Genomic DNA, 25,397 nt, shown 5'->3' with positions numbered 1-25,397 from the left:
CTTTTTCAGAAGATTTTTGCTATAAATTCAATTTCTTTAATAGATGTAGCACCATTCATGTCAGCTAATTCATATTGGATAAGTTGGTATTTCATGGGTTTTGAGGAATGGGTTTATTTCATCTAAGTGGTTGACTTTCCATGTATAGAGTTGTTCATAATATTTCCTTATTATCCTTTTAGTGTATGTGGGGCTTGTAGTGATATCCCCCCATTTCATTCTGGATATTGGTAATTTCTGTAGTTTTTCTTATTTTCTTTTTCTTTTTCTTTCTCTTTTTGGACAGGTTCTCACTCTGTTGCCCAGGCTGGAGTGCAGTGGTGCGATTGTGGGACTCACTGCAGCCTCAATTTCCTGGGCTCAGGTGATCCTCCCACCTCAGCCTCCAGAGTAATTGGGACTATAGGTGTGCACCACCATGCCTGGCTAATTTTTGTGTTTTTTGTATAGGTGGGGTTTCGCCACATTACCCAGACTGGTCTCAAACTCCTAGGCTCAAGCGATCTCCCCACCTTGGCCTCCCAAAGTCCTCGGATTACAGGCACGAGCCACCATGCCTGACCAGTTTCTCTTATTGTAATTTTTTGACATTCTTACTAGAGATGTATCAATCTTTTCAACAAACCCGCAGTTGTTTCATTGATTTCCCTAATTTTTTCTGTTTAATCATTTATCTTCTTTATAATTTTCTTTCTTCTATTTTTCTTTGAGTCAATTTTGAGTTTATTTTGCTCTTTTATTTTAGTTTCTTATAAAATTTTAGATTATTGATCTAAGAACTTTCTTATTCTTTTTTTTCTGCATCTTGGTGATCATATTTATTGGAAGAGCTTGAGAAAAATGAAAATACCATTTTGCTTAAGAATTTGTGAGTTATCTGCAAATCAACTCATTCCAGGCGTGGAAGAATCCCAGAATTATTTCTTAATATCAAAATGTATGCAGGTTTCTCTTTTGAATGTTTTGCACATTTAGAGAGGCCACTGTACAAAGTCTCCTGTTTTCCATACAGGACAAATTCTTAGTTTCAGCCAACTCTCAGTGTAGGGGCAACCAGGACAACGCCATCTCCCCGGAAAAAGAGCATTGGAATATTCCGTTTCATTGATTTATATATCTCTTCATATGTTTCTTCATCAATTTCTATAGTAGTTACAGTTTCTTCCACATCTCCCAAGATCATATTTGAATATTGATCATAAGCATGTAGTCTGCCTCGAAGCTCTTGGTCATTTCTCATTTTCACATCGATTCGCTCATCTAGGCTGAGCCTGATAAGATCCAGGGGCTCCTCTACAGTGTTGGTAGTTTGTTGCTGGTCTACATCGTCTGCCATGTTTCAAACCCTGCCTTTATTCTTTTCTCATACAAATACTTAATGCTATGAATTTTCCTCTAAGCACTTCTTTAGCTGTATTCTACAAATTTTGTTAGGAAAAATTTTCATTTTTGTTCTGTTCAAAATATTTTCTAATTCCCTTGAAACTCCTTTGATCCATGAGTGATTTAGAAATATGTTGTTTAATTTTCAAGTGTTTGGAGATTTTCCCATTCCTTTTCATTTGTTGATTTATAGTTCATTATGGTTAAGGGAATGTAACCTGGGTGATTTTAATTCTTTTAAATTTGTTGAGGTTTTTTTTTTTATGACTGAAGACATGGACTGTCTTGGTGAATGTTCCATGAGCACTTGAAAAGAATGTGTATTCTGATATTGTTGTGGATTGTATTACAAATGCAATGAGATCCAGCTGTTGATGGTGTGGTTCAACTCTTCTATATCCTTGCTAATTTCCGTCCACTCATTCTATCTATTACTGAGCGAGGAATGTTGTGTCTCCAGCTATAATTGTGGATTTGACAACTTCTCCTTTCAGTTCTATCCACAGTTGTTCCATGTACTTGGAAGTTCTGTTGTTAACTGCTTGCACCTTTAGGATGATCTTTTTGAGGTGAAAATTTATTAATTAGAGTTCTGTCTGGCAGTGAGTGCCAGAATATGTAAACGAACCCAAGTTTTTTTCACACATCAACATCTAGGCAGGCAGCCCAGGATTAGTATGTATGTTGTGCGTAGGTCACACTCTGTCCTGTTGCTCTTCAGTGAATGGATACTATTCCTAAATCACCTCATGGCCCAAGATAGCTTGCTCTAGATCCATGTTTTTTTTTTTTTTTTTAGACGGAGTTTCACTCTTGTGACTCTTGTTGCCCAGGCTGGAGTGCAATGGTATGATCTCGGCTCACTGCAACCTCCGCCTCCAGGGTTCAAGCGATTCTCCTGCCTCAACCTCCCGAGTAGCTGGGATTACAGGCATGCACCACCACGCCTGGCTAATTTTGTATGTTTTTTTTTTTTTTTTTTTTCTTTTTTCTTTTTTGAGATGGAGTCTCGCTCTGTCGCCCAGGCAGGAGTGCAGTGGTGCAGTCTTGGCTCACTGCAAGCTCCGCCTCCTAGGTTCACACCATTCTCTTGCCTCAGCCTCCGGAGTAGCTGGGACTACAGGCACCCGCCACCACGCCCAGCTAATATTTTTGTAATTTTTAGTAGAGACAGGGTTTCACCATGTTAGCCAGGATGGTCTCGATCACCTGACTTCGTGATCCACCTGCCTCGGCCTCCCAAAGTGCTGGGATTACAAGTGTGAGCCACTGTGCCAGTCCAGTCCATGTTTTAAATGAATCGCTTCATTCAAAACAGTTTTTTCTATCAATTTGGCTTGCAGCAGCTAACAGAGGTCTGGACAGAAGAACAGCAGGACATCCACTTGCGTGGGTCCCTTTGGGGTAGGCTTGCCATTGGGGTCAGATTTAAGGCATGGCTTCAATGACACAGCCACAATGTGAAAGTTTAAGAGATTTTAGTAGTTGCAGACCCTGGGGGCTACACAGCATGCCTGGAGGTCAGGGAGCACAGGCAGGGACAGAGAGAAAGGGATCCCTTTATTGGGTCCAGGGCATTATTTAAATAGGTTTCCCACAGGGAGTTTTAGTTGGTGGATTTAGAGCAAGCAGGCATGAGTTCCAGGAGCATGCAGAGGTGGTCACTGAAGCGTGTCTGCACAGTCGATACAGGGTGTGGGGGTCAGCAGGGCTAGTGGAGCAGGGTATATGCAGTTGACCCATAGTGAGCTGGTCACCAGGAGGCAGTTGTATAAGGCAGCTATCTGGATTGGCCACACAGGAGAACTGGGATAAAGTATGGAACTGGAAACTGTATTGAGGGTAACTGAGCCCTGCTGCTGGTATGGGAAAGTCCAGTTAATATTCAAAATTAATGCTGAGACAAATAAAATTATAAGCATTCACTATAGTGCTGCTATCACACCTGCACTCCAAGCATCAAAAGAGATCATGGGGACAAAGGACACCTCTCTCTTAAAGGATGTTCCCAGGACATGCACACACTGTTTCCTCTTAAATCTTATTGCTTAAAATTAAGTCACCAAAGGAGGCTGGGAAATCTAGTCTCCATTCCAAGAAGCTATGTGCCCAGTTTTTTTTTTCCGGGGGACCTACTACAAGAAATAAAGGAAGAAAGAATGAAAATTGGGAGAACAACACCAGTCTCTGCCAAAGGCCACTTCATGACCTTCTATGGTGTCTGCATAGTCAGTCCCACTGATGATGTATATAGCTCTGGTTTTCCTCATGCCCATTCTAGAAGTTTGAACAAAGGAGATTATATTCCCATTTGGGGACTCTGTTATATTTCCTCTGAGGTAGGGAGGAGGAATTGTTATATTGCTTAGGATTGTCTTGGCAATGTGGGCTCTTTGTTGGTTCCATATGAACTTCAGTTTTTTCCAATTCTGTGAAGAAAGTCATTGGTAGCTTGATGGGGATGGCATTGAATCTATAAATTACCTTGGGCAGTATGGCCATTTTCATGATATTGATTCTTCCTATCTATGAGCACGGAATGTTCTTGCATTTGTTTGTGACCTCCTTTATTTCATTGAGCAGTGGTTTACAGTTCTCCTTGAAGAGCTCCTTCACATCCCTTGTAAGTTGGATTCCTAGGTATTTTATTCTCTTTGTAGCAATTGTGAATGGGAGCTCACTCATGATTTGGCTCTCTGTTTTTCTTTTATTGATGTATAGGAATGCTTGTGATTTTTGCACATTGATTTTGTATCCCGAGACTTTGCTGAAGTTGCTTATCAGCTTAAGGAGACTTTGGGCTGAGACGATGGGGTTTTCTAAATATACAATCATGTCATCTGCAAACAGGGACAATCTGACTTCGTCTTTTCCTAATTGAATACCCTTTATTTCGTTCCCTTGCCTGATTGCCCTGGCCAGAATTTCCAACACTATGTTGAATAGGAGTGGCGAGAGAGGGCATCCCTGTCTTGTGCCAGTTTTCAAAGGGAATTCTTCCAGTTTTTGCCCATTCAGTATGATATTAGCAGTGGGTTTGTCATAAATAGCTCTTATTATTTTGAGATACATTCTATCAATACCTAGTTTATTGAGATTTTTTAGCATGAAGGCTGTTGAAATTTGTCAAAGGCCTTTTCTGAATCTATTGAGATAATCATGTGGTTTTTGTCTTTGGTTCTGTTTATGTGATGGATTATATTTATTGATTTGCATATGTTGAACCAGCCTTGCATCCCAGGGATGAAGCTGACTTGATCGTGGTGGATAAGCTTTTTGATGTGCTACTGGGTTCAGTTTGCCAGTATTTTATTCAGGATGTTTGCATCGATGTTCATCAGGGATATTGGTCTCAAATTCTCTTTTTTGGTTGTGTCTCTGTCAGGCTTTGGTATCAGGATGATGCTGGCCTCATAAAATGAGTTAGGGAGGATTCTCTCTTTTTCTATTGATTGGAATAGTTTCAGAAGGAATGGTACCAGCTCCTCTTTGTACCTCTGGTAGGATTTGGCTGTGAATCCATCTGGTTGTGGAAATTTTTTGGTTGGTAGGCTATTAATTATTGCCTCAATTTCAGAGCCTGTTATTGGTCTATTCAGAGATTCAACTTCTTCCTGGTTTAATCTTTGGAGGGTGTATGTGTCCAGGAATTAATCCATTTCTTCTAGATGTTCTAGTTTATTTGCATAGAGGTATTTATAGTATTCTCTGATGGTAGTTTGTATTTCTGTGGGGTCGGTGGTGATATCCCCTTTATCATTTTTTAGTGCGTCTATTTAATTTTTCTCTCTTTTCTTCTTTTTTAGTCTTGCTAGCAGTCTATTTTGTTGATCTTTTCAAAAAACCAGCTCCTGGATTCATTGATTTTTTGAAGGGTTTTTTGTGTCTCTATCTCCTTCAGTTCTGCTCTGATCTTAGTTATTTCTTACCTTCTGCTAGCTTTTGAATGTGTTTGTTCTTGCTTTTCTAGTTCTTTTACTTGTAATGTTAGGGTATTTATTTTAGATCTTTCCTCCTTTCTTTTGTGGGCATTTAGTGTTATAAATTTCCCTCTACACACTACTTTAAATGTGTCCCAGAGATTCTGGTACGTTGTGTCTTTGTTCTCATTGGTTTCAAAGAACATCTTTATTTCTGCCTTCATTTTGTTAGGTACCCAGTAGTCATTTAGGAGCAGGTTGTTCAGTTTCCATGTACCCGTGTGGTTTTCAGTGAGTTTCTTTATCCTGAGTTCTAATTTGATTGCACTGTGGTCTGAGAGACAGTTTGTTGTGATTTCTGTTCTTTTATGTTTGCTGAGGAGTGCCTTACTTCCAATTATGTGGTCAATTTTGGAATTAGTGTGATGTGGTGCTGAGAAGAATGTATATTCTGTTGATTTGAGGTGGAGAGTTCTGTAGATGTCTATTAGGTCTGCTTGGTGCAGAGCTGAGTTCAAGTCCTGGATATCCTTGTTAACCCTCTGTCTTGTTGATCTGTCTAATATGGACAGTAGGGTGTTAAAGTCTCCCATTATTATTGTGTAGGAGTCTAAGTCTCTTTGGAGGTCTCTAAGGACTTGCTTTATGAATCTGGGTACTCCTGTATTGGGTGCATATATATTTAGGATAGTTACCTCTTCTTATTGAGTTGTTCCCTTTACCATTATGTAATGGCCTTCTTTGTCTCTTTTGATCTTTGTTGGTTTAAAGTTTGTTTTATCAGAGACTAGGATTGGAACCCCTGCTTTTTTTTGCTTTCCCTTTGCTTGGTAGATCTTCCTCCATCCCTTTATTTTGAGCCTATGTGTGTCTCTGCACGTGAGATGGGTCTCCTGAATACAGCACACTGATGGGTCTTGACTCTTTATCCTATTTGCCAGTCTGTGTCTCTTAATTGGGGCATTAAGCCCATTTACATTTAAGGTTAATATTGTTATGTGTGAATTTGATCCTGACATGATGTTATCTGGTTATTTTGCCGGTTAGTTGATGCAGTTTCTTCCTAGCATCGATGGTCTTTACAATTTGGCATGTTTTTGCAGTGGCTGGTACTGGTTGTTCCTTTCCATCTTTAGTGCTTCCTTCAGGAGTTCTTGTAAGGCAGGCCTGGTGGTGACAAAATCTCTCAGCATTTGTGTGTTTGTAAACAATTTTATTTCTCCTTCACTGATAAAGCTTAGTTTGGCAAGATACGAAATTCTGGGTTGAAAATTCTTTTCTTTAAGAATGTTAAATATTGGCCCTCACTCTCTTCTGGCCTGTAGAGTTTCTGCCAGAGAGATCCACTGTTAGTCTGATGGGCTTCCCTTTGTGGGTAACCTGACCTTTCTCTTTGGCTGCCCTCAACATTTTTTCCTTCATTTTAGCCTTGGTGAATCTGACAATTAGGCATCTTGGGGTTGCTCTTCCTAAGGAGTATCTTTGTGGCATTCTCTGTATTTCCTGAATTTGAATGTTGGCCTGCTTTGCTAGGTTGTGGAAGTCCTGGATAGTATACTGAAGAGTATTTTCCAACTTGGTTCCATTCTCCCTGTCACTTTCAGGTACACCAATCAAATGTAGATTTGGTCTTTTCACATAGCCCCATATTTCTTGGAGGCTTTGTTTGTTTCTTTTTACTCTTTTTTCTCTAAAGTTTTCTTGTTGCTTTATTTCATTAATTTGATCTTCAATCACTGGTACCCTTTCTTCCAGTTGATTGAGTCAGTTACTGAAGCTTGTGCATTCGTCATGTAGTTCTTGTGCCATGGTTTTCAGCTCCATCAGGTCATTTAAGGTCTTCTCTGCACTGTTTATTCTAGTTAGCCATTCGTCTAATCTTTTTTCAAGGTTTTAAGCTTCCTTGCGATGGGTTCAAACATCCTCCTTTAGCTCAAAGAAGTTTGTTATTACCGACCTTCTGAAGCCTGTCAACTTGTCAAAGTCATTCTCCATCCAGCTTTGTTCCATTGCTGGTGAGGAGCTGCGATCCTTTGGAGGAGAAGAGGCGTTCCGGTTTTTAGCATTTTCAGCTTTTCTGCTCTGATTTCTCCCCATCTTTGTGGTTTTATCTACCTTTGGTCTTTGATGTTGGTGACCTACAGATGGGATTTTGGAGTCAGGTCCCTCAGCTGCAGGTCTGTTGGAGTTTGCTGGAGGTCCACTCCAGACCCTGTTTGCCTGATCAGAACAGCAAATATTGCTGCCTGATCCTTCCTCTGGTAGCTTCATCCCAGAGGGGCACCTGCCTGTATGAGGTATCAGTCGGCCCCTATTGGGAAGTGTCTCCCAGTTAGGCTACACAGGGGTCAGGGACCCACTTGAGGAAGCAGTCTGTCAGTTCTCAGAGCTCAAACGGTGTGCTGGGAGAACCACTGCTCTTTTTGCAGCTGTCAGACAGGGAGGTTTAAGTCTGCAGAAGTTTCTGCTGCCTTTTGTTCAGCTATGCCCTGCCCCCTGACCCCTGGAGGTGGAGTCAACAGAAGTAGCAGGCCTTGCTGAGCTGTGGTGGGTTCCTCCCAGTTCAAGCTTCCCTGGCTGCTTTGTTTACCTACTCAAGCCTCAGCAATGGCGCATGTCCCTCCCTCTGCCAGGCTGCTGCCTTGCAGGTTGATCGCAGACTGCTGTGCTAGCAGTGAGCAAGGCTCTGTGGGCTTGGGACCCTCCTAGCCAGGCGTGGGATATCATCTCCTGGTGTGCTGTTTGCTAAGACTGTTGGAAAAGCACAGTATTTAGGCGGGAATGTTCCATTTTTCCAGGCACAGTCTGTCATAGCTTCCCTTGGTTAGGAAAGGGAAATTCCCCGATCCCTTGCGCTTCTCCGGTGAGGCAATGCCCCACCCTGCTTTGGCTCACCCTCTGTCCAACCAGTGGGCTGCACCCACTGTCCAACCAGTCCCAATGGGATGAACCAGGTACCTCAGTTGGAAATGCAGAAATCACACATCTTCTGTGATGATCACACTGGCAATTGCAGACCGGAGCTGTTCCTATCTGGCCATCTTGGAACGCACCGACATTCTTGATTTTTTGATCTTCTGTGTCAAGTTGAGAATTGGCCAATCAAATACTAATAAAACTCTGGTGAGATTTTGATTTGGATTGCACTGAATTTATGCATAAATTTGGAGGGAGATGCCATCTTTACAAAATGGAGTCCTCCCATCTATGAACATGGTATGTGTTTTTTTATTTAATTTAGGTATTCATTAATGTTTTTCAATAAAGTTTTATGATTTTCTTTACCAGTCTTGAGTATCTAGATTTATTTCTAAGTATCTTACAGTGTTGTTGCTACTGTAAACTAAAAAAAATTTTTCCTTAAAAAAAGCCAGCAAGGCATTTACTTTCTGTCATATAGAGCTGTTCAAAGGTAAGTATCCAGGATTGGTTGGGCGTATTCAATTATGTTGTTGAGGGTCCAGCCTCCTTTGTCTTTTGTATCATTTCCAACTTGTGGCTATTACCTGCTTAGCCACAAGATGGCTCCTCCAGTGCCAGGTATGGAGTCCTGATTCCTGGGAGAAGGCGAGGAAGCAGAGAGCAGAAATTAGGGAAACCAACCAATTCTTTCTGTTCCCAGTGAATTCTCTTGACTTCTCATTGGCTGAGAGTGTGGGTCGTTGCAATCCTCAGTTGCAAGGAAGGCTGGCAGTAGCGACTTAAAAACAAAACAAAACTGGATTTCTGTTAGTAAGGAAGAGAGAATGATGATTGGATTGACCACGAGTGGCCTCTTTGTTTCTAGCAATGCTCTTGAATAGAGCCATACTAATTTGTTTTTTTTTCCCCATCCTTTTACTATCTTTCTGTATCTTTGCTTTAGTTGTATTTCATGTAAATAGCGTATGGATGAGTTTTATAAAAATACAGTCTATGTTTCAAATGGACTATTTTATCCATTTATATTTATTGCACTTACTCATAAACTTAATTTATAATCATATTTTTTTTTCTGCTTTCTATTTATTTGTGTCACTTTAAAAAATATAGTCATGCAGATCATTTAAGGGCTCAGTTGAAGGTAAATTTTTCCAGGCAGAATTTGCATTTGTTTCTGACAGGTGTCAGGGGTCACTACCATCTTGAGGACCTTTAAATTATTTTCTCAGGGTTTGGGGGTTTATTCAAGGAGTGGGAATTCCATCCCTAAGTCCATGTTAGGGCCGGCTTGTATTCATGAATCTTCATCTGACTCCTATCACCAAGAGTTTACTTGTCATCCCCCTCTATGGAGTGGATTTTTTCGCAATTCTTCTCTGAAAGTGAAGATGTATACTGGGTCCTTCACTGTAACTCTCCAGCTTAAGTGGCTCTAGGCTTCATTTATTGTCTTTCACATAGTTATTAAGTGCAGTTTTGGGTTGCAAGAGGTTGGCGGATGCCCTTAGGGCAGTGTGCAGGAAAGAGTTAACACAGAGAGTCACCCTTTACAAGGTTTTGCTACCCTTGGTTGTCTTCTAGGAATTGGGCTTCTGGAATGTTCCTATGCTGATAAGGTGGTTTTGTGTGCCTGTGTACTAAATTTCACTCTATCAGCTTGCCTAGACTGTACAATGTGATTTCAGGTGGACACCTGCTTTTCCTCTGGGAGTCTGGAATTGCAGTAGCTGTGCAGGTGGAGCGAGTGCCTATGTGGCCAGCTCTCAATAAAAACCCTGGTCTTTGAGTCTTAGGTGGGCTTCCCTGGGCAGAAACACTGCTGTATTACTGTGTAGCCTCTCACTGTGGGAGGATATAGGAAGCCTGTGCCCGGATTCTTCCAGAGTCCACCTAATGTGTTCTTTCCCCACTTTGTGTGTCCTTTTACTATAATATAACTTAGCCACGAACACAACTACATGCTGAGCCCTGTAGGTCCTTCAAGTGGAACACTGAGTATGTGGGTGGTTGTGGGACTAACACAGGCAGATATTGGCTTCCACTCTGAATTCTTGCCCCTACTTCTTCTATAGGCTTTGATGGCCTCCATCTTTTTCTTGGTTCATAGTCATGAATTTAAAAATACATGATTCATATTTTATACAGCAGTTTTAGGATTTTTTATGGATAATTTGTAAGGTTTCTATTTTGTCATATTGTTGGATGTCCTTTCTTTATTGTTGGATGTCCTATCAATGTTATGTTGTCTACTTAATCTTTTCAAACAGTCACAATAAAAAAAAAAATCTAATTCTTAAATTGCCAAGCATTCACCTTCTTAAATGTTAGTGGTAGGGAGTGGGCTCAGAGTCTCAGCCCCGTTCATCCTTTATTCCTAGGCCTTTGAACCTACAGCCACAGGACCAGCCTCAAAGAGGTTCTAGCTCCAGGGCCAGCAGCTCTAGCCTGAGGCAGGAGGTTGGGGAGCTGTGGGAGGGTGTCTGAGGTTTGCAGTTGGCTCCTTCTCCACTTCCTCCTCCAACCAAGAGAAATTCCCTGGAATAACTAAGCGAGAACCTGGGAACAATAACATGAGAGTTTATTATCACATGACTGCTCAGGAGGGGACATGAAGCGGAGCAGGATGGGGAAGGGACGTAAGGAATGGGCAAGTGCTGCTGGAGCAGGGTTGTGGCCATGGTCATGGCAGCAGGATAACTGGGGATGTTGAAGAGTCTCTTTTCCCCAGTCTGGTTCTTCCAGCAGTCAGATGCAGGAATGCGCAGTGCAGAAGCACCAGGCGCTAATAATCAGGAGAGGCATGGCTAGATTCAGCTCACTTCCAACATCTCCTTCTGGTGTCTTTTCTAAGGGAAAAGGAAAGGCAAGACAATCGTAAGTAGGAAAGAAAGGGCGGAGTCTTTCCTCCAGGGCAGCTTAGCTCTGGAACTACCAGAATCAGCTGCATGGTACCTGATGCAAAGGTATAGCATGGATATGGACTTCCCTGGATTCCTAGGCTCTTTGACTTGGGGGCCACTTGGTTGGGGATAGGGGCTTTCCGGGCTGGGCCACCACTGGGTAGAAAGACAGGCATGATAATAGTTGGGACTTGGGTCATGAGCCCCTTTTTCCTCCCCAAACTGTCCACTGTCCATTCCTGTCTCCTTTGAGCAGCTCCACTGCCCCAAACACACAGGCACACACTTTAGGGACTCACCCCTTTGGTTGGGAACTTTCTCCAGCAGTACAGCCACAGAGGGGCCAGAGATGCCAGAAACAGCAGAATCCAGACACCCAAGAGCATGGCATGAAGGGTACGGATTAAGGCCTGGGGACAGAGGGCCAAGGCCATAAGCACCAGGATGACAACTGCCTTCCTGCTCTGTCCTCATGCTCCTTGTTGACCTGGGAAAATCTCTACCCCTTTATCTTCAAGTTTGTGGCTTCTGGAGGGGAAGTCAATGCATTTAGTGTGCAGAATGCAGCTGGAAACCCCTCACATTGGGCCTGCGTCCTCATTTACACAGTGACAGGTTTGGGCTACGATTTGATTCCCTGATAACCTCCAAGACTTCAGAGGATCAAGGGAAACCATGCATTTAACACCTTTGCAGCACTTTGCACACTTGCTATATTGGTTCACTTATTATTATTTTAATGCTTGTATTGCCCACTAGTCTGTAATACCCTACAGGAGCCATTTCTGTTTTGTCTGATGCTTTGTCCTTGGTGACAATACTCAAGCTTGGTGCAGAATAGGTAACAGCTATTTCTGGTGGAGAAGCTGACTCTTGCCCCTCGCCTGGCCTGGCCATCCCTGCCCCACCTGCTGCTGCACCTTCCCCTTGGCCACCTACCTTTAGCATGTACAGGAAGGAGGTACACACGTGTAGCCTTCTGACTTCTTCTGGACTGTCAGTGGGGGCTGGGGTGATCCAGCCACTCGAGGTGGAGATGTGGCAGATACTGTCGTAATAATAGCCATATCGGAAATCTTCATTCCAAAGTTTGAGGGCAGCGATGGCTGTGGAGAAAGCTGCTAGCGCTAGCAGAGTCCTCAGCAGGGCCTGGGGAGGGAGGAAGCAGAAAGAAATCTTCATGTTTCAGTCTCTCCCAGAGTCCAATCGGGGGAAAATAGGGCAAGGCCCAGAGAAGCCTGCAACAGGGCAGGAGATTGGGGTGGCCTCCAGCCTGAACCTGGTCCCCTCCCATGCCCTTCCCTGAACTTACCCAGCAGGTACCACCCCGTTTCTCATAAATGAAGGCAGTAGCTCCAGCTAGCACAGCCTGGGGAGAGATTGAGCCAGGAGCAGGCTTAGCACAGGAAATGCAAGTCCCCTCCGACGAGACAGCCTCCATGCAGCAGGCCCTTCCCTAGCACACTCAGCTTGGGCCGGAGGTTTCATGCTAAGCTTTAGTATCCATGGTAAGATAACTGCTGAGAGGTTGGAGCCCGATCCAACTCCTGAGGCTGCAGAAGGCCCTGCTTTAGTGACACCTAAGAGCTGTGGTCAAGCCAGGTGTGAGCTCCTAAACCTTCCTTTTTAAACAACACCAAGAACTTTATGAAAGTTCCAGGGATGGTGGGATCTTGTGGATAAAAGTCATAGGGTGTTGCAGAAGCTCTCAATAAAGGATGAGTCTATACAGAGTGGGCACTATTAGGTTTAGAAGCCTGTCCTAACAGTGCCCAATGATCCACTCAGCTGAGCTTGAAGAACAGGAAATCTAGTATATCCCAGTGGACAGGTGGACCTGAATCCTGTTTGGCTAATTCTGTAACTAATCTGGGTATTTTGCCATGGGGTGGGTGAAGGTGATTACTCTTGGCTTCTCTCAGTAAATACAAGTGTTTTACTGCTATTCTGAGGGTGTAGGTACCATGACCAGCCTACCCAGCTCCTGTGCAAACTGCACACACCCATCTATGGACAATTCCTGGGTTCCCATTGTGTGCAGGGCCTGTGTAGGACAATGGGAATAACCAGGGGGTGATGCTTCCTGGGGGATCACATACTATCTGGCACGCTCTGCCTCCCCCATCTCAACGCAAGTATCCAGAGATGATCAGGTCCTTAGATCCTTAGTTGACATTAACTGTTGAAGGCAGGGAGAGGCGGCCAGCCTGGTAGGAGCAGCACTGGGCAGGGTATGGGAGAGCAGTGTGACTAGGACATGCCACTACTGCCCTCAGCTGTTTGCTTATCTGAACAGGCAGGGAATGGGCCTAGATAATCAGATCTTTCCGACTGCCAGCATTCTGTGGCCCCATGTTGGAGGAAGGCAATCAGGACAGCAACGCTCCACACTTCTCACAGGCAGTCAAGCACGGTCCTGCTCTACTCACCACAGCCCCTGTCCAGATGGCAGCTCCCGAGGTGACCAGGAGGGTGTAGTTGGGGATGTAGAAAAATCCTCCCAGGACTGCACTCAAGATCCCCAGCACAATCTGCATCACCTGAAAGACAAAAAACCCAAGATCCCAGCTCCTAGGTGGAGCCGCCACTGCAGGGATTAACCACTAAAACCCCAAAAAGAGAAAGAGAGAGAGAGAGAGGAGAAGAGAAAGGAGAAGAGGAAGAGGAGGAGAAAGAAGAAGAGGAAGGAGGGGGAGAAAAAAGAGAAAGGGAGGAGAGCCGGCCCATCCTGAGTTTGGCCGAGAGGAAAGGGCTCCACTGATTGGGACTCCGCACAGTCGGTGGCTCCTCCACTCCCGTTCAGCCCAGAGCCTCCCCTTCCCAGGCTCTTATTGAAAATGCCAGAGAATCACATTCCTAAGTAAGAAGACACAACTGGCTCGGTGTCCTGTTGAGAGGGAGGCTGGCAGAGAGTGCTGCTGCGGCAGGAGGTGGGGAGTCCCTCCTGCCGCCCCACGAGGCAGGCCATCACACTCACCCACGAGGCCACCAGCAGCCGGCTGCTGCCCCTGGCCTGGGTGGCCCGGGGCTGCAGTGCAGAGCAGCAGGTCAGCAGGAGCTTGGCCAGGGCAGACTCCTGGTGGATGTGCACATGGACGTGGGTGGGTTGTGGGGCCTCCAGGGCCATCTCATTACTGTCGGCTGTCTCCATTGTCAGGGACACCGTGTGTGAAGAAGGCAGCACCAGGGAGGAAGGGCTGTCAGAAGATTTTCGCAGATTTCACTGGAGTTGGGGAAGTCAGGGACCAGTGGGTCACCGAATGAATGGCTGTCCTGGTCACAGAGCCGCACCCCTGCCCCCTCAGGAGGGGAATGTGTGTAGCAGAGAGGGCTGCTGATCATGCTGGGGTTGCTGCGACCGCTGAGCCTGCGGGAACCTCACCTTTCGCCCCAGATCTGCTCTATCCCCCGCATCCTCCTCCCAGGGCCCAGGCGTCTAGGTCAAGCAGCGCCCCACGGCCCCACCCCTCACCCCCTCCACCCGGGCTCTTCCTGAGATCTCCCCTCCACGGTCTGCAGGCTCTGAGACAGGACCGAGCCCTTGGCTGCCTGTGGAGCTCCTGTGGCAGCAGCCGCGCCCCGGCTGGGCTCCGGATACACCCCTGTCCCCGCCACCGCCGACCTCCAGCTCCACCAACCGCTGCTCACGCCCGACGGGTTCACGCCGCCCCTGCCCCGGGTAAGACCGCGGGGCAGTGCGGAGCTAGGTCAAAAGCGGGGGCGGCACCTGGCCTCCTCCGCAGTCCCCTTTCTGCAGTCTCATCCCTGGGTGGGGGTCCCTCCTACGCCCCACCAGCTGTGCGGAGGCACCTTGGGGCGCGTGCGGAAGGAGTCCCGGGGGCAGCCAGGAGTGGGGCGCTGCCTCACCTGCGCTCCTCGGGACCTGCGGGCAGGCAGCGGGAGGGCTGGGGCGCCGGCTGGGGCGCCGCCTGGAGAAGTGGGTTGAGAATTGGAGGTGGAGGCGGGGGTGGAGGCGGGGGTGGGGTTGAACTTCAGCTCCTCGGGTTCACCGCAGGCTGCAGGGCCTGGGGTCCGTCTGGGGTTCTCCCGCTGCGCGAGGGTCACTGGGCTTTGGGGAGCTGGGAGCGTGCGCGGGCGGACGGCCCTGGGAAAGCCCGTGGGGTGGTCCTCGCTCCCAGCTCTGCCCAGCCAGGGCCGGCGTGCGAATGTGGGCGAGTGGGAGCGCAGGGGTCGCGCGGGGGCTCGGCCTTCTCCTGCCAGGTCCGCTCCTCCGGGCGGAACCCCCCTGCCGGACCCCGGGGCCGCAGCTGGTTTCGGGAAACTGCGCAGCCTGGGCGGGGCCTCAGCCCCCACCCCTGCATCTACCATCTCCGCCCTCCCGTCGCTCCCCTGCTCGGGGTCAGCTCCTGTCCGCTCTGCTACGCTGCCGGCTCCCGGAGGACGGCAGGTGAGGCAGGGCCCCCGCGGCCCGGGAGACCCTCTTGCCGCAGGACCCTCTGTCACGAGGAGTCCCCAGGGCCATGCCCCCACCCCGTCCCGTCCACAAGACGTCTTTCTTCCTCCATCCTGGTTTCCAGGAGAACTCGCGTAGGAGGGAGGGACAGCTGGGTGCAGGTGTTTCTCCCCAGAAAAACGGCTGGAGAGCAGGAGGAGAGGCTTGGGCCTGGCGCGTCCACTGCACTTTCCGCCACCCGCACGCCTGGACCCTGGCTGGAGCCCTACGGTGGGGTGGCTCCTGGGACGGGGCCAGGGCGTGGCGGCGCTGCCGGACGCTTTCCCCAGTCCCGGGGCACGGGAGGAGCTGGACAGAGGAAAGCGTTTGGGGCAGCCGGGAAGAGCCCACCACCTACCAGGCGTCGGGCGGCCGGCAGGGGGAATCTCTGTGGTGCCAGCCTGGTTCAGATCCGACTCCTCAGGAGGGGGCGAGGCAGATCTAGGGGTTGGCGTGGGGTGGGGGAAGCAGTGGTCCTGGGGGCCTGGAGATAGCTGGAACCTGAGGTGCACTCAGGGCGAGGCCTGGGCCCTCAAGGGAAGGTCTGGCTGGAATCTGGGGCTGGGCTTCATTTTGTGGGCAGCAGTCTGAAGCTCCTTTGTGCGTGTGCGGAATTGTCTAACTCCTGTCCTTTCTAACTCCAAGGAGGCCAGGTGGGTGAAAGAGTGAAAGTGCTTTCAAAAGTAGGTAGAGGACGAATGGCAGGTGTTATTAGAATTGTTAATATTATTTGATGTAAACTGTGATACTTAGCCAGGATGTCCATTACAATTACCTATGCAGGATTTATTTTAGAGCCAGGCAAGCTGATTCTAAAGTGCATGTGGAAAAGTAATCTAGCAAAAATAGCCATGACAATTCTGAAAGAAAAACCACACGAGGGGATTGTGAAACAGCCCAATTAGCATTAAGCTCCAGGTTAAAATTGTGGTAATGATGCCTAGCCCATGAGACATGCCAATGGGCGGAATATAAGGACTAGAATAGGCCTACATTCCTAGGGGAACTTCGTTTCTGCTCAGGAGAGAATTTTAAATCACTGAGAAAAAGAGGATGTATTCCACAAATGGAACGTATCTTTCAGAAGTTAAACATCGGAATGACAGCAACAGAACTTGGATCCGTGTCCCAACGGCCAAAGTTGGTCACGCAGCTCCCAAATTCCAGATGGTCAACATTTAAAAGTTAAAACTGAAAGCATAAAGCCACTTAGAAGAAAATATGGAAGATTATTTTATAATCTCGAAACGGGGAAGTCCTTTAAAAGTCTAAGAGCTAGACACCGTAAATAGAATGAAATAGAATATGGATTGTATGAAAATACAAGCAAGGTCAAAAAATAAACTACAAATTGTAAAGAAACATTTGAAACTTATATCACAAATGGTAATTTTGTGAATAGATAAAGAACTTCCATAGAAAAAATCAAAACGAAACAAGGACATAGGATGTGAATAGAGAGCTCACAAAAGAAGAAATAAAAATGCCCCTTAACGTATGAAAAAACAATCAACCTCACTCATAATAAGAGAACTATGGGCCAGGCGTGGTCCTGGTGGCTCACACCTGTAATTGCAGCACTTTGGGAGGCTGAGGTGGGAGGATTGCTTGAGTCCAGGAGTTTGAGACCACCCTGGGCAACAAAGCAACACCCCATCTCTCTCTCTAAAATATAAAAGAGAACCGGCCAGGCGCGGTGGCTCACACCTGTAATTGCAGCACTTTGGGAGGCCGAGGTGGGTGGATCACGAGGTCAGGAGATCGAGATCATCCTGGCTAACACAGTGAAACCCCGCCTCTACTAAAAATACAAAAAATTAGCTGGGCTTGGTGGTGGGCGCCTGTAGTCCCACTTACTCGGGAGGCTGAGGCAGGAGAATGGCGTGAACACGGGAGGTGGAGCTGGCAGTGAGCCGAGATCGCTCTGCTGCACTCCAGCCTGGGCGACAGAGTGAGACTCCATCTCAAAAAAATAAAATAAAATAAAAAATAAAAATAAATAATAATAAAAGAGAACCATGGATTAAAAATATATGCAAATCGTTACAGAAAGCAAGTTAGTGGTTGCTCATGGCCAGTGGTTGGGGTTATTTCCTGAGAAGGGGCTTTAGGGAACGTGTTGCAGTGTAGGAATGTCCTATATCTTGATTGTAGCTGTAATTGCACAAACGTATAAATTTGTCAAAACTCATTGAGATATACATTTAAAATGAGACATTTTATTACATAAAATTGATTAAAATCAATGCATTTTTCCCCATATTAAAGGAAAAGGATAAAAGAGTTTGCCTCCTGCGTGTGAATTGCTACCACCTCCATGGAGGGTAACTGACAATATCTTCTAAAATTGCAAATGCACATTCCAGTTGCCCTGCCAATTCCACATTGTCTGTAATGGAAAAGGATTGGAAATAACCTAAATGTCTGCCAATAGGGAACCACTTAAATAAATTATAAGAAATTCATACTCTTGAAATATATGCAGTTACACAAGTGAGTGAAGAAGCTTTTGTGAAAGTTGTCAGAATCATAATCGAGTCACTTGTGTTAAAAAAAATCTGAAAATTAGAGCCTGAGAAAGCCCACAAGGCAGGGTTCTCCTGCGTAAACACCTGGTAACAAAAATCGTCACAAAGGACTCTGTAAAATGACAACCTTACACAAAAAAATACTTCTGTGAGGACATCCACCAGCAACTGCCTGTCTAACCCTGGACAGGTGTCACCCTTGTTATTGATCCTTGTAGCCAAGGATGATCATCTCAAAGTGATTATGTAAGTCTCCCCATTTTTCCTTTAAAAACCTTTGTCTTCTTTTACCTGCCTGAATGTGCACACGATTTACTATGGTAAGCATATTCTCGTTGTAATGCCCTATTCCAGAATAAATCTCATTTTCTTTTGGAGAACCTCTCTCTGTTATTTAGGTTGACGCTTTTTATGGACTCATGTAGGGTTATTCTAAAAACATATGATCATGTGAACACAGCGTCATGCAAATCAGTGTGTATAGTATGCTGCTATTTGTGAGGAAAGGGGGGAGAAATACTTTTTCACACTTTTGTATGCAAAAATGTCATGGTAGGATTTATAAGAAACCGATAATATTACTTTCCATCTGCAAGGCAAATAGGTGGTTGAGGGAAAAAGATGAGAGATAAGGTTTTAAAGGTATATATAGCCTTTTGTATCTCTTAACATTTTTATGTGTAAAGTATTTTGTGTAAAGATATATATACAGATATACTAAGTCACTAATCACTGAGGTCACTGTGACATTGATATCTGCATTGGGAAGACCTTTTGGATCTTGACAAAGACACTGGTTTTTTTTTTTTTTGGATGGAGTCTCACTCTGTTACCCAGGCTGGAGTGCAGTGGCAAGATCTCAGCTCACTACAACCTCAGCCTCCCGGGTTCAAGTGATTCTCCTGCCTCAGCTTCCTGAGTAGCTGGGACTACAGGTGCACACCTTTTTGTATTTTTAGTAGAGAAGGGGTTTGCCACATTGGCCAGGCTGGTCTTGAACTCCTGACCTCAGGTAATCCACCCACCTCAGCCTCCCAAAGTGCTGGGATTACAGGCGTGAGCCATTGTGCCCATCTGGGATCTTGACAAAGACACTATTTATCTCCTTTCACCTGTGCTGTGTATTTTTCCCTCACCTAGTTCCCAGACCTCACTTCTGTATGTCTTCTCCCTGACAGGCAGGATGACCCAAAACACGGTGATTGTGAATGGAGTTGCTGTGGCCTCTACGCCATCCCAGCCCTCCCACATCAACGTCCACATCCACCAGGAGTCAACTTTGACACAACTGCTGAAAGCTGGAAGTTCTCTGAAGAAATTTCTTTTTCACCCTGGCGACACTGTGCCTTCCACAGCCAGGATTGGTTATGAGCAGCTGGCTCTAGGGGTAAGACTGGGCTGGTGCAGGACGGGGGGCACATTAACGAGGTGATGAGGTCAATTAAAATATAGAACCAAATCTTCAAAATTAAAACATTTTATTTGGGAGCAGATAATTGCAATTTGGGGCATACACACAGACCAGGTGGTCTCTAGTACTTCTTTGGAACAAAGAGAAGGTTAAAGGCTTATAAAAAGGAGAAATGTTACATATTGCCCTTCAAGAAAGATCATAGGTTTTGGGGAGCTGGCGAGCTCTGATGGGTGAGCGATGGTGTGAGTAAAACGAATCGTAGAGTTGTAGCAAGGTCAGAAGCTGTAGATAAAGCTGGTTTCAGGTTGCAGCAGGCAGCTTCAGCGGCCTGATTTGTAGAGAATTACATTTTGGGAGCAACATTTTGTGCCCTAGTGCTTTTTGCCCCTGGCCACTCGACTCTGTTTTAGTTGAGTGTGACAAGAATGACCCCATTTGTAGGCTCAGCTTTCACAATGGAAACTCTCCTTCTTCAATAGGATGCAAAAAAGGAAAGTGGGTTGAATTTCCATGAGAGGGACATGAGAAATCACTATTTGTATCTCATCCTGTGTAGGAAAAAGTTGTAAGTATCCCCACAGAAATTTGGATGAAAAGGAATAATCGACCTCCTCTTTCGTGCAGAGGAGTTGGTCCCAGCCAGAGGTGGGGCAACAGGAAGAAGAGTCTAGAGGCTGTTAATTCAGTTTCATTGACCCAACATGGACTGAGAGCCTACAGGTGCAAGGCAATGTGTTCAGCACTTCAGGCCAAACTACAGAGAGAATCCCTGGGCTATATCTAAAAGTGCTCAGTGACCATCAGAAGAAACAGCAGCTACACTAATGACTGGAACTAAAGGTAGATCAGGCGAGGGAGAAGCACATCTGACATCCTTGAGGGCAGGAGAACCCTGAATGGAGAAGGAATAGGTATAGACAGAGGTGGAAGATGGACAAAAAAGAATTCCAGGTTAAAGAATGACAGGAGCAAAGGCAAAGAAGCCGGAAGGCATAGGGCAAGTTCTATAATGGTTAAGAGTAAAGAAAATGGGCTTCATGAATGGGTGATTTGGGGCCATGTTGCTGAGAACCTTGAAAGACCAGGGGTGGAGTCTGTCCTGAATCAGCTTTGACAGTGAGAAGACTGTGGATGGATTCTGAGCAGGAACCTGCCTCAGAGTCAGGAGGCATCCAGGTGAGAAGGATCGAGGGTCTGCACTTGCATAATCATAGCAGGAATGGTGAGGAGACAAAGGAGTCCCTGTCCTTCGCAGACCTCCATGGCATGGGAGTGAAGGGATGTGGGGGATAAGGGAAGAGAGGCATCCACAGCATACAGAGGGTTGAAGTGTGGGTGACCAGGAGATCAGAGCCCTGAAAGTCAGGAGGAGCAGACATTTGAGAGATGTGTGTGTGTGGTAGCAGGCGGGGTGTGGGATTTGGATGTGACAAATCTGAGATGCCGGTAGGATGTGCAGGTGGTTCAAGAGACGTGTGTGTGTGTGTGTGTGTGTGTGTGGTAGTTGGTGGGGGGTGTGGGATTTGGATGTGACAAATCCGAGATGCCGGTAGGATGTGCAGGTGGTTCGAGAGATGTGTGTGTGTGTGTGTGTGTGTGTGTGTGGTAGTTGGTGGGGGGTGTGGGATTTGGATGTGACAAATTCGAGATGCTGGTAGGATGTGCAGGTGATTCGAGAGATGTGTGTGTGTGTGTATGTGGTAGTTGGTGGGGGGTGTGGGATTTGGATGTGACAAATTCGAGATGCCGGTAGGATGTGCAGGTGGTGACAGTTGGGTTTTCCAGGAAGAAGAGGAATTCTCTCCTGAGTTGGAGTTGGGTGTGTGAATGGCTTTTTGGGGTATGACACCTATGGAATGAAAAGAGCGGGAGCAGGATTGGGTAGGAGGAACCATAAGGCTGCAATGCAGACTCTGCCAGGCCGGGAGCTTCCAGGCAAAGGCTGCCCACTGCAGGAGTTCCATACTGGGTGGAGATGGCCTTTGAGCCACTGTCTTGCTTAGTCATTGGCTGGGGGGGCCCTCCTCAGCATGTGTCTTCAGCTTGAAAAATTAGGGTGACCCTCAAGGAGCTGACAACTGTAGGCTGTCAGCAATCAAACAAGCCCTTTCTTGAAGGGGGTCTTAGCAGCACATCTTTGTGTCTGCCACAGAGCCCTCAAGAGTGTGTGTTTGGATCTGAAGAGAAAGGATAGGCCAGAAGCTCAGGTCAGGCTGGGGATTTGGATGGGACAATGGGACCTCTGAAGGAGAATAGGGGGAAAAAGTGGGAATCTTCAGGTGGGATGAGAAAGTGTTGAAGTTGGGGAAAAGTGATGAAGGAAAAATAGCCAAGCCTATGAGAAAGGTGAGGGGAGACCCAGGCCAGTGCTGCTTCATGGATTTTAAGGAGACAGAACCTTCCAGAATCAGAGCTGTAGGGAGGTTAAGGCAGAGGAAAAGGAGAGGAGAGCCACCTAGATAGGAGCCAGGCAGCTGCTCCCAGGGCAGCTGGGGCACGTGGGCTCACGGGAAGGGGTCTGGTTTCTCATTCTGTCTTGCAGGTGACTCAGATATTGCTGGGGGTTGTGAGTTGTGCTCTTGGAGTGTGTTTCTGCTTGGGGCCCTGGACTGTGCTGCGTGCCTCAGGCTGTGCCTTCTGGGCGGGGTCTGTGGTGAGTAAGGAACAGGCTGTGAGCCCGGAGGGAGGCAAGTTGTGATAGGCAAGAAGGTGCTTATAGATCTGGGTTGGGGCTCTGGGGAAGCAACCAAAGCCTCTGGGGCCAAATGGCCTTTGGCCATGAGGAAGCTGCCCTAGGGTGTAGCTGAGACCCTGTCACTTCTCTTTTTCTCTTCAAGACAGGTGGGAGAGGTGGGGCAGGTGTAGGTGGAGTCCTGTCTCTGTGTCGGAGTTCTTTGTCTTTCCCTGGGATCCTGCTTCACATTGGCTGTGCTGGGAACTGCTGGTGGGAGGGTGATGATAGACCAATTCAGAAGAGTAAACTGGAGGCCTTTTTCTGGTGTCTCTTTTCAGGCGATCGCAGCAGGAGCTGGGGCCGTTGTCCATGAGAAGCACCCGGGCAAACTTGCTGTGAGTCTTGGACACCCTTTCTCCTCCACCTTGTTCACTGACCCACTGCTGAGCTCTGCTCCATTACCTGTCTTCTGCCCTTTGGTTGCCAATATCTTGGGGTCTTTCTTGGAGGGGAGGAGAGGGTTTCCTGGACAGGGGCTGGGGAAGAGGAGATGGCTTTGAGGCAGGGACCTCATGACTCTTCCACTGATTGAAGGAGCCTGTGTCTTGACCCTCTTTCTCTTCCAGGGCTATGTATCCATCCTGCTCACCCTGGCAGCCTTTGCTACAGCTATGGCTGCTGTTGTCCTCTGCGTGAATAGCTTCATCTGGCAAACTGAACCCTTTTTATACATTGACACCGTGTGTGATCCCTCGGACGTCGTCATCCCTACCACTGGGTACAGATGGCAAAGTCAAGAGAACCAATGGCAGAAAGAGGAGTGTAGAGCTTACATGCAGATGCTGAGGGTGAGCAGGAGGAGTCCAGTCTTTGGGGACCCATCACAGCTCTTTGTTCCCAGGGAGCTGGGGGCGCTGGAGGAGAGAGATGTAGGCTCTTTAAGCTTGGACCTCATGCTGAGTCTTTCATTCAGGAGGTTTTAATGTAAGCTGCAGACATTTCTCAGACCTCATGATATGAAGATCCTCTGAATCAAAGGGGATGAGCAACAAAGAGGAGACATTTCAGAGAGGAGATAGTGGGCCACTCTTCTGGCTTTTCTGGTGTGTCGGTATCCCAGTTTTCCATTACTGAATTAAAAACCACCCCAAAATGTAGTGGCTTAAAATTACAACTTATTATTTCTCACGGTGCTGTGAGTTGGCTGGATTCAGACGAGCCATCCTCACTCACGGGTTTTCTCATGCAGTTACAGTCAGATGGGGGTGAAGTTATCCAAGTGCTCGCCGAGGCTGGGGGTCTGAGATGATGCAGCTGCATGGTCCAGAGTTCAGTGGGGGCTGTCAGCAAGAGCCAGCGATCGCTTCTCCACGTGGCTTGGGCTTCTCATAGCACAGAAACTGGATTCCAATGGGGAGCACCCTAGTTGCAAGCATTTCAGGAGACAGAAAGTAGAAGCTGCCAGACCAGCTAAGGGCTACCCTGTCACTAGATAGTGTCACTTTCACTGTGGCCAAAGCAGTCCTAGGCCCTTCCAGATTCTAGGGATTGAAGGAATAGTCTCCACTTCTTGACAGGGAGTGATAAGGTCACTCTGCAGACAAGCCAGTGGGATGGAAGCTGTGGCTGGAAACACAGTCAGCTGTGGTGGGAGCAGCAAGCTGGATAGAGTCAGTGCCTGGGTGGGTGGAGAGGGTGGTGATGTGGCAGCATTGAAGTAGCTGATACCTGACTATCTTTGTTTTTCCCTTATCTCCAGAAGTTGTTCACAGCAATCCGTGCCCTGTTCCTGGCTGTCTGTGTCTTGAAAGTCATTGTGTCCTTGGCTTCCTTGGGAGTGAATCTTCGAAACTTGTGTGGCCAGAGCTCCCAGCCCCTGGTGAGTTGTCGGGCAGGGGCCGCTGGACAGTGTGAGTCTGGGTGGTGAGTAGGAGTGCAGGTAGGAGTGCAGGGTCAGGTGCACCCGAACCTGAGGCTTGGCTGGTCCCCCTCAGCTTCTTTCCATATGCAACTCTCCCCTTTGCTGTCGGGGAATGTGGCCATCACCATGGTCCTGGGCCAACTCTCGCTGCCCTGTGCCTCTCTGTGCCCTCCTCTGCTCTGATCTCCCCACTCTCCCCTCTGCCCTGTCCCAAGTGTTCGTCCCACTCCCCTTCCTCTGTCACCTTGTTTTTTTTTTTTTTGCCTAATCTGTGTTTCCTGTCACCTTTTCCTTTCCCTCCTCCTTTCCTCTTTCTGCTTTCTGAGTTCTATGATGCTAACTCTGCCTGCATCCTTTTCCCCGAAGGATTTCTTTTTTCTTTTTTTTTCCAGAATGAGGAAGGATCAGAGAAGAGACTACTGGGGGAGAATTCGGTGCCCCCCTCACCCTCTAGGGAGCAGACCTCCACTGTCATTGTCCTGTGAGCTGCCAAAGACCCCACCGGGATGCCCGCATGTCTCTGTCTGGGGCAGCCCAGGGCCCCCACTCCTGGCTCCTCATACTCGCCTCCCCTATGGCCGCTGTCCAGATCCTCCTCCTTTCTTCTCCCCACATCAGCACCTGCTGTTCCTGCTCCGGGGTTCTCAAGTCCATGAACAGATATTGTTGCATTTTCCACAGTGCTGATTAAACATAATAAACAATCCAGAAAAACAATTTTGCCCAGAAAGATATGGTTTCTCTTTGTTTATACACCTTGTATGCCGTGAAAGGCCTTTCTTTGTGTCGCTATGTATGAGGTTAAATGGGAGCTGACTTATCCCATTGAAACACTGTCCCAAGAAGACTAAATTTAATTATGTTCTGCTCTGCATCCCAGGTGGCAAAATCCCTTTTTATGATTTTATTCAATTCAGTGTAAAGTGGAAGGAAGTCTAGTGGGCCTAGAATCTTCTTACCTGCTGAGATTGTCTAGGCTCCGACGACCTCAGCCTGTAGACTTGAGAGAACTGTGTGGAGCATGGAACGAGATTTTTGCCCCCTCCCTCCCCATCTTCCTTCCTTTCTCTTTTTTTTGTTTAGCAGTAATTAGTGTTGGTTCTGTCTCTTTTCCTCTCTCTACACCCACATAAACACCATCCTTAGTCTTCTTTCCTTTCATTATAAATGATAGCGAATTGATTTTGACTTCCTCCATTTTCTTTATGTGTGAAGACATAAATATATAGATGTAAGCATTTCTCTAGCTGGAAAGCTGGTAGGGGCTTTATGAAATCTCCAT

At 46.9% G+C, this 25,397-nt stretch overlaps 2 protein-coding genes and 1 pseudogene across 9 annotated transcripts; 1 reads left to right on the top strand and 2 right to left on the bottom strand.

The window, feature by feature from the left end:
• Positions 1-780: 780 nt before the first annotated feature.
• Positions 781-1,350, bottom strand: LOC714046 (U6 snRNA-associated Sm-like protein LSm3; annotated as a pseudogene).
• A 9,432-nt stretch (positions 1,351-10,782) lies between these two features.
• Positions 10,783-15,076, bottom strand: TMEM176A (transmembrane protein 176A). 5 transcript variants are annotated; one of them, XM_015135196.3, is made up of 7 exons: positions 14,936-15,076; positions 14,103-14,348; positions 13,555-13,665; positions 12,438-12,494; positions 12,065-12,274; positions 11,425-11,535; positions 10,783-11,071 (listed from the first exon to the last, which is right to left on the bottom strand). In XM_015135196.3, exons 2-7 carry the CDS (start codon positions 14,274-14,276, stop codon positions 11,036-11,038), a joined length of 699 nt encoding a protein of 232 aa, XP_014990682.1. In that variant the 5' UTR covers positions 14,277-14,348; positions 14,936-15,076; the 3' UTR covers positions 10,783-11,035.
• TMEM176B (transmembrane protein 176B) lies at positions 14,275-24,845 on the top strand. 4 transcript variants are annotated; one of them, XM_015135199.3, is made up of 7 exons: positions 14,275-14,804; positions 19,285-19,493; positions 22,063-22,173; positions 22,533-22,589; positions 22,821-23,042; positions 23,954-24,073; positions 24,508-24,829. In XM_015135199.3, exons 1-7 carry the CDS (start codon positions 14,390-14,392, stop codon positions 24,598-24,600), a joined length of 1,227 nt encoding a protein of 408 aa, XP_014990685.2. In that variant the 5' UTR covers positions 14,275-14,389; the 3' UTR covers positions 24,601-24,829. The 4 variants fall into 4 exon arrangements, with proteins under 4 accessions (XP_014990685.2, XP_014990687.2, XP_014990689.1 ...); XM_015135201.3 differs by lacking the exon at positions 14,275-14,804 and adding an exon at positions 15,426-15,533; XM_015135203.3 differs by lacking the exon at positions 14,275-14,804 and adding an exon at positions 15,426-16,231.
• The last annotated feature ends 552 nt before the right edge of the window (positions 24,846-25,397 follow it).

This window comes from Macaca mulatta, chromosome 3 (assembly GCF_049350105.2).
Source record: "Macaca mulatta isolate MMU2019108-1 chromosome 3, T2T-MMU8v2.0, whole genome shotgun sequence".
Taxonomy (NCBI): domain Eukaryota; kingdom Metazoa; phylum Chordata; class Mammalia; order Primates; family Cercopithecidae; genus Macaca; species Macaca mulatta.
Note: the sequence above shows the minus strand (reverse complement) of the source record. Positions and strands in the feature narration are given on the sequence as shown.

Bases quoted from the DNA above. Each gene is read 5' to 3' on its own strand.
- TMEM176B (XM_015135199.3), top strand. From the start codon at position 14,390: ATGGCTGTCCTGGTCACAGAGCCGCACCCCTGCCCCCTCAGGAGGGGA. The intron at 23,043-23,953 runs GTGAGCAGGAGG...CCTTATCTCCAG, and splicing joins CTTACATGCAGATGCTGAGG to AAGTTGTTCACAGCAATCCG. The intron at 24,074-24,507 runs GTGAGTTGTCGG...TTTTTTTTCCAG, and splicing joins GCCAGAGCTCCCAGCCCCTG to AATGAGGAAGGATCAGAGAA.
- TMEM176A (XM_015135196.3), bottom strand. From the start codon at position 14,276: ATGGAGACAGCCGACAGTAATGAGATGGCCCTGGAGGCCCCACAACCC. The intron at 12,275-12,437 runs GTAAGTTCAGGG...CTCCCTCCCCAG, and splicing joins AACGGGGTGGTACCTGCTGG to GCCCTGCTGAGGACTCTGCT. The intron at 11,072-11,424 runs GTGAGTCCCTAA...CTTTTCCCTTAG, and splicing joins GAAAGTTCCCAACCAAAGGG to AAAAGACACCAGAAGGAGAT.